Raw genomic sequence first — 7,897 nt, forward strand, 5'->3', positions numbered from 1 at the left:
CTTCCTCTCCCAACCTCGACCCCCGAATTCAAATGCTTCTTCGTCTATGTCTTTCTTCCCACGAGAAAATGAGAAAAAGGGTGTGCTTGGTGACTGCGAAAGGGTAAGGGCTGGGTCTATAGAGTTTGAGCTGAGATCGTGGACTGATTCCCAACCAGAGGCTCGAGAGCCTCCCAGACAACCGAGTCCCGAAATCCCACCCTTTGGGCGGGCTTTGGGCTGAGCTCACCGTCCCTGATTGGTTAACGGACGTGATGGGCATGCGAAACAACGAAGGAGCAGCCGCGCTCTGAGCTTCCGGGCGCGGCGGTTACGCGACCCGGGAAACCGTTGGCGCGGTAGTCTCCAGCGGAGTCCGGGACTACTGAGAGGACCAGGTGGGTGAACCTGGGACGGGCCTGGGGCGTGCCTATCAGTTCAGTTAGCCCTAAAATGTTGGTAGAACTGGATTCTGGCGGCTGAGTGGAAGCTAGGAAGAGGAAGGGATGGAGAGGGAGTGGGACCGGTGTTGGGAGGTAATAGGATAAACAGGTAATTGTCCCAAAAGAGGGCTCTGTGGGCAGTTGCAACCCAAAGCTCACTTGCCCAGGTGTCTTCCTGTGACGTCACACACATGTCCACTGACGATACTCTGAAATTCAGGGACCTTAAGGTCAGGGAGAGGTCGCAGTGGTTAAGGATGGAGAAGTATGGGTGTATTGAAAGGACATGAAAAATGTCCTTTCTGCCACAGGATTGGGGGTCCTGGAATAGGGTAAAGAGTCCCGTTTACTTTTCTGCTTTCCTGGTTTGTGACAGGTGTGAGCATGAGCATGGCAGAAGGGGACACCCTGATATCAGTGGATTATGAAATTTTTGGGAAGGTGCAAGGAGTGTTTTTCCGCAAATACACTCAGGTATGTGGCCTCTAGGCTTTGGGAAGATGCCTAGATTATGTGCATGAGAGCAAGAGACACGTTTTTGACAAATGTGCATTAGGAGAGGTTGGCTATTTGGTAGCTGCATGGCAAAGAGGTGGTTTGTAGAGCCATGGGTCTGAAAATGCTTTGCAATGGGTAAAATACAATGTAAATGACAAATTCATCTGCTATTTGTCTTTTCTAACAGTGGTATATTAATCTTCCAAGGGGGATTAGAGGGCTTCACCAGTTCTCCCTTATTATGGCATCATCAAACCACAATTCTTGTAGGAAAGCTAACAAGGAGATGGCATTTAGATGAACTCATGACATTTGTGTAATTTATGTAATTGCTTCCAAAGAAGCTGCTGCATTTTCTTCAGACCTCTGCCACTCTTCAACCTTCCCCCATTCCCCTCCTTAATTCATTTCTACTCGTTTTGATTTTGAATGAAGAATTGCCTTTTCCAGCTGAAGCTTTTCTAATGAAAATACTTAATCCATTCCAAGATAAGTAATGATAACACTGAACATGGAGTCTGCTTTTCCTACTAGAGTACTAGGGAGTAATTGAGGGGATGAACAAACTATTGACAGCCTCTACCTCTGCCTTAATGTCATTAATCTTCCCTCAACACTCACACACAAATGCAATCTCAATTTCCCTTCTGTCTTCTGTAGGGGAATATCGGGTTTTTGCCTGCCCAGTGTATCTCCAGCCTCAAAGATAAGAAGAGCTATGTTCCATTTAGCTTTGCCACCAATTATGCAAGTTCTGAGTTCAGACTGCAGAACTTTCCAAGTGTCACATTCCTTGCACTGTGGTACTTAAAATTCAACCCAAATCTTTGAAATATGAATGTTAAATGTCACTTTTTCCCCAATTACTTGCAAATCATTTCCTCCTATTTCACACTGATGTAAGAAGTACCTGTTGAAAAAAGGAATTGTTAAAAGTCATAGCAGAAGAGCTATGTTCCAGTTAGCTTTGCCACCAATTATGCAGGATAAGTTCCTATGATATAGTAAATGGAAGTGACAGCTTCAAAGATTAATTAAAGTTGTTGAAGGAAAAGGACCAGATGCTAATATAGGCCATTTTTCTCTACTGCTGTCCCCGCTCCCCAACTTAGAGACAATAACAGAATGGAAAATGCCATCTTTTTCTCCCTTAATTAGACTTGTAGCTTATTCTTATAATCATTTCCCTTAATTAGACTTGTAGCTTATCCTTATAATCTACTTATAATCATTTAAATATATGTTCATTTTAACAATTGTTTTTGGTTGCATGTTGATATCATCTAGCCTCTTAATGAAATTCCATCACTCCTAGAATGAGTAATGAGAATACTCGAAGGGACTTTTTTTTAAGCTGGAATATAATTTACATCCCATAAAATTCACCTTTTTAAAATATATAGTTCAATGGGTTTTAGTATGTTCACAAAGTCATGCACTACTTTCAAAACATTTCATCACCCCATAAGAAACTGCATACCCATTAGCACTCACCTCTTATCCTTCTGGCCCTGGTAATCACTAACCCCATTTTTGTCTCTATGGATTTGTCTGTTCTGGACATTTAATGTAAATAAAATCATACAATATGTGTCCTTTTGTATTTAGTGTCTTTCAGTTAACCTAATGTTTTCAAGGTTCATTCATATTGCAGCATATCAGTACTTCATTCCTTTTTATGGCTAAATATTCCATTGTATGAATATGTCACGTTTTATATATCCATCATCAATTGATGGACATTTAGGTTGTTTTCACTTTCTAGTTATTATGAATAATGATGCTGCGAACATTTATGCACTTGTTTTTATGCAGACATTGTTTTCAGTTCCCTTGGGTTATATATATCTACGAGTAGATTGTTGTTAGGTCATGTGGTAAACTCTATAACTTTTTGAGAAACTGCAAAACTATTTTCCAAAGCAGCTGCATCATTTCACATTCCCACTAATGATATATGAGAATTCCAGTTTCTCCAGATCTTTGCCAACAATTGTTATTGTCTGTCTTTTTTATTAGAAACATCCTAGTGTGTGTGAAGTTTTATCTCATTGTGATTTTTTGTTTTGTTTTGAAGTATCAACAATTTTAAAAGGATTAAAGTCATACAAACACGTTCTCCGACCACAATGGACCTAAACTACACATCAGTAACAGAAAGATAACTGGAAAATCTCCAAATATGTGGAAATTATATATATTTTTTAAAATTGTAGTAAAATATACATAATGCAGAATTTATCATTTTAACCATTTAAGTATATTTACATTGTTGTGCTACTATCACCACTGTCCAGCCACAGAACTCTTTTCATCTTGCAAAACTGAAACTCCGAAAACTTAAACTCTGAATAATTCCTAATTCCCTCCAGCCTCAGGCAATCACAGTTCTACTGTCTGTCTATAAATGTGACTACTCTAGGTACCTAATAAAATGGAATTATACAGTGTTTGTCCTTCTGTGACTGCCTTATTTCACTAGCATAATGTCCCAGAGGACTATCCATGTTGTAGCATGTGTCTGAATTTCTTTCCTTTTTAAAGGTTAATAATATTCCAGTGTATATATTTATACCCTCATTGTGGTTTTGTTTGCCTTTGCCTAATGGCTAATGATGAACACCTTTTCATGTGCTTACTGGCACATGAAAAAAAGATATTACATATCTCCTTTGGAGCAATGTCTATTCATATCCTTTGCCCATTTTTTAATTGGGTTATTTATCTTATTATTGAATTATAAGAATTTTTATATATTCTGAATACTAGTCCCTTATTACTTATATTATTTGCAAATATTTCTCCTATTCTGAGGATTTTCTTTTCACTTTCTTGATGAAAACTCTGAAGCCCAAAAGTTTTTAATATTGATGAAGTCAAATTTGTCTATTTTTTTCATTTGTTGCTTGTGTTTTTAGTGTTATATCTGAGAAACCATTGCCTAATCCAAAGTCGTGAAGGTTCATGCTTGTATTTTCTTCTAAAACTTTTTTCAAAGGCTTTTATAGTCTTTGGTCTAGGTTCAGTTAATTTTTTATGTGGTGTGAGGTGAGGAGTCCAGCTTTATGCTTTTGCATGTGGATATCCAGTTGTCCTAGCACTGTTTGTTGAAAAGACTATTATTTCCCCCATTTAATTGTCATAGCACTCTTGTCAAAAATCAATTGACCATAAATGTAAGGGTTTATTTCTGGACTCCAGTTTTGTTCCATTGATCTGTATATCTGCCCTTATGCCAGTACCACACTGTCTTGATTACTGTAGCTTTGTAGTAAATTTTGAAATCAGGATATGTGAATCTTTCAACTTTGTTCTTTTTAAAGATTATTTTTAGGTGTCCTGGGTCCCTTATGTTTCCATGTGAACTTTAGAATCAGTTTGTCAGTTTCTGCAAAGAAGGTGGATGGGATTTTGATAGAGATTGCATAGAATCTGCAGATCAATTTAGAGAGTATTGTCATCTTAATAATGTTTTCCAATCCGTGAACATGGGATGTCTTTTCATTTATTTAGATCTTCTTTCACTTCTTTCAACAGTGTTTTATATTTTTTTGTATAAGTCTTGCATTTCTTTTTAAAAATTTATTCTTAAGAATTTTATTTTCGATTCTGTTATAAATGGAATTGTTTCCTTAATTCCATTTTTGATTGTTCATTGCTAGTATATAGAAACACAATTGACTTTTGTATATCCATCTTGTATCCTGTAACCATGTGAACTTGTTTTTTAGTTCTAGAGTAGAGATAGTTTTACGTTTCCCTTTCCACTCTGAATGCCTCTCTTTCTTTTTTCCTGCTGTGGCTGGAACCTCTAGTAAAATATTGAGTAGAAGTTGTGAGAGCAGATATCCTTGTCTTGCTCCTGATCGTAGAGCAAAAGCTTTTAGTCTTTCACCATTAGGTGTAATGTTAGCTGTAGATTTTTCACAGATGCCTTTTTTCAGGTTGAGCAAGGTCCCTTCTGTTTCTAGTTTGTTGAGGTTTTTATCATAAAAAGATGTTGGATTTTGTCAAAAACTTTTTCTTCTTCTATTGAGATGATCATCTGGTTTCTGTTTTATTTATTAATGTGGTGTGTGTTGATTTTTGTATGTTGAACCAACCTCGCGTTGTGCAGCTAAGTCCCAGTTTTTTATAGTGTATAATCCTTTTTATGTGTTGCTGGATTTGGTTCACTCATATTTTGTTGAGGAGTTTTGCATCAGTATTCACAAGGGATATTCATCTTTAGTTTCCTTGTGATGTCTGTCTTTCTCTAGTTTTGATATGAGGGTAATACCGGCGTAATAGAACGATTTGGGAAGAGTTTCTTTCTCCTCTGTTTTTTGGAAGCATTTGTGAAGAATTAGTGAAAAATTCTTCTTTAAACCTTTGGTAGAATTCACCTATGAAGCCATCTAGTCCTAGGCTTTTCTTTGTGGGAAGTTTTTGATTACTAATTCAATCTCTTTATTTGTGTAAATCTATTCAGATTTCCTGTTCTTGATTCAGTTTGTGTGGTTTGAGTCTTTCTAGGAATCCCATTCTCTCTTTTTATCTAAGTTATCTAATTTGTTGGCATACAATTGTTCATAGTAATCCTTTTTATTTTTTGTAAGGTTGATGGTAATGGTCCCTCTTTCATTTCTGATTGTAATAATTTGAGCTTCTTTTTTTATCAGTCTAGCTAAAAGTTTAACAGTTTTGTTGATCATTTTAAAGAACTTTTGGTTTTATCAATTTTCTCTTTTTCTCTTCTCTATTTTATTAACTCCTGCTCTAATCCATTATTTCCTTCTTTCTGCTTCTTTAGGTTTGGTTTACTCTTCTTTTTCTGGTTTCCTGGGGTAGAGTTTAGGTTATTGATTTGAGGGGATTTCCTTTTTAGATTGAGGCTAGAGTTGGTAATTATATTTTAAAAAATATTTCCAGAATATAATTATTAGGGAGAGTTAACTTTTTGAAATTTTCTTAGGAAAAAATGCTGTTTACTTGTTTAGATAGTAAAAACTGAACATGAGTCAGCAACATTATGCTATCATTTAAAAAATGACAACAGAATCAAGTGCACAAATAAAACGTGTAGGAAATTCCCATTCTCAGCACCTAAGTTGGGAGGGTCTTGTTCACTTTCAGTTCAAATAAATCACATTGCAATTTAAACATTTATTTGACTGTTACAGCCTCTTGCTCAAAACTCAACACCATCATTCTTACAGCCAGTTACCATATAAGGTAACTAAAACTAAGGCTAGCCAACCACCCTAGGTTAATTTGAAGCAAAAGAGTGCAATTGTTATACAAAGTAAGTTCATGTGTAGTCTTCCTCAAAATTTGTTCTCTGCATTCTTTTTTTTAATGCCATCTTCCCCACTTAATGCATGCTGTAGGTATCCCTTATTTTTCTTCATTCCTTTCTTCTGTGTCCCTTATACTGTTATTAATTTGACTGCAGTCTATTTTGCTCATTATGCATAATGGCTGTGCTTTGAACATAATGATTTGATGGATACTTCATTTCCTCATTAAACATGGTTTTGCTATGCATAACATTTTCTTTGGCCAACTCTAATAATTTCCCACATTTACTAGGTCACTACTCTGGCATGTGAACATACAGTCATGTCAACTCCATTTTCTTTTGTAATCCACTCCTTCTATTTAGATAGGTTACTTTAACGATAACTTTTGTAATATCCTTACTTGGACATTTTACAACAATAACATTACCTCTAAAATATTGGTACCTTTCCAAATTTCCAGTGATTCCACAGTTTAATGATTTACAGGAAAGAACATTGGAAAGGCTAAGAAAAGAGCAGCTCTAATGATTAGGTGGTCTTCATAAGTTTATTCAACTTTAAAGGATGTGATTATTTAGACAGAAGAAAAGAAAGTCAAGTGAAAATCTAATAGTTATGCAGTCTCATGAAAATTTCATATTCAGAGGTTGATCACCAGATGCTTTTTCCTTCACTAGGAGGATGACAGAGTGGGCTTTCAATGCAACATAAAGACCGTGATGCAACATAAAGACTGTCTCTACAAGTGAGAACAATGGAATGAGTTGCCCAGGAAATAGTGAAATAACTCTAATGATCTTTAAAGATGTAATGAACACTCATTCATCTGGATTTATTTAAGTGTGTCCCTGGTTAAAGACACAGAGAAGGATCAGATAACTTCATGCTTTTTCTATTTAATTTACCCAATAGATTCTTGATTGGGAGAAGGGAAAATGAGCAAGATGCAGCCCAGTATCCTAACAACAATTAGCCTAAGGAAATCATTTTGAAAGCATCTCATTTTGTCTGAAATATTTACTATTTAACCAAATTGACAAATCGTGAAAAGTTCTATGGTAGATGAAGGAAATGGAGTCAAGTGGCCAACACTTCATATTAAGATCAACAGTGAGATTCTTGCTGTTGTTCTGTTTTGACTGTTCTGGACAATATCAAATTAGTTTCAGTGGCTTGATTCTAGGTTAAGATTCTGGCAACAGATTGTATTCTTACTTTGTTTTGTTCAATCTCACTGGATTTCTCACTCTTGTTTTTTTTTCTTACCCTTAGGCTGAGGGTAAAAAGCTGGGATTGGTAGGCTGGGTCCAGAACACTGACCAGGGCACAGTGCAAGGACAGTTGCAAGGTCCCATCTCCAAAGTGCGTCATATGCAGGAATGGCTTGAGAAAAAAGGAAGTCCCAAATCGCACATCGACAGAGCAAACTTCAACAACGAGAAAGTCATCTTAAAGTTGGATTATTCAGATTTCCAAATTGTGAAATAATGACCTGAATTTAAAATTTCAAGATAAACTCAATGGTTTTGTTTTATATTGTTAATAGAATTATTTTGTGTTCAACATTAGAAGAATTTGTCAGTAAGTTATTTTAGTATCAGATACTTAAATATTACTGTGTATTATATGTATGATAGAAGGAAGGATTACAACTGTACACAATTCTAATTAATAAAAACACATTAGAATCTTCTG

At 36.0% G+C, this 7,897-nt stretch overlaps 1 protein-coding gene across 1 annotated transcript; it reads left to right on the forward strand.

Moving 5' to 3' along the window:
• Positions 1-227: 227 nt before the first annotated feature.
• ACYP1 (acylphosphatase 1) lies at positions 228-7,893 on the forward strand. Its single transcript, XM_011370844.2, has 3 exons — positions 228-377; positions 799-896; positions 7,475-7,893. Exons 2-3 carry the CDS (start codon positions 807-809, stop codon positions 7,688-7,690), a joined length of 306 nt encoding a protein of 101 aa, XP_011369146.1. The 5' UTR covers positions 228-377; positions 799-806; the 3' UTR covers positions 7,691-7,893.
• Positions 7,894-7,897: the final 4 nt, after the last annotated feature.

This window comes from Pteropus vampyrus, unplaced genomic scaffold (assembly GCF_000151845.1).
Source record: "Pteropus vampyrus isolate Shadow unplaced genomic scaffold, Pvam_2.0 Scaffold177, whole genome shotgun sequence".
Taxonomy (NCBI): domain Eukaryota; kingdom Metazoa; phylum Chordata; class Mammalia; order Chiroptera; family Pteropodidae; genus Pteropus; species Pteropus vampyrus.

What these genes read in the sequence shown, in the direction of transcription:
- ACYP1 (XM_011370844.2), top strand. Translation starts at nt 807, where the DNA reads ATGAGCATGGCAGAAGGGGACACCCTGATATCAGTGGATTATGAAATT. An exon ending in TTTTCCGCAAATACACTCAG is followed by an intron (nt 897 to 7,474) that starts GTATGTGGCCTC and finishes TCTTACCCTTAG; the next exon opens with GCTGAGGGTAAAAAGCTGGG.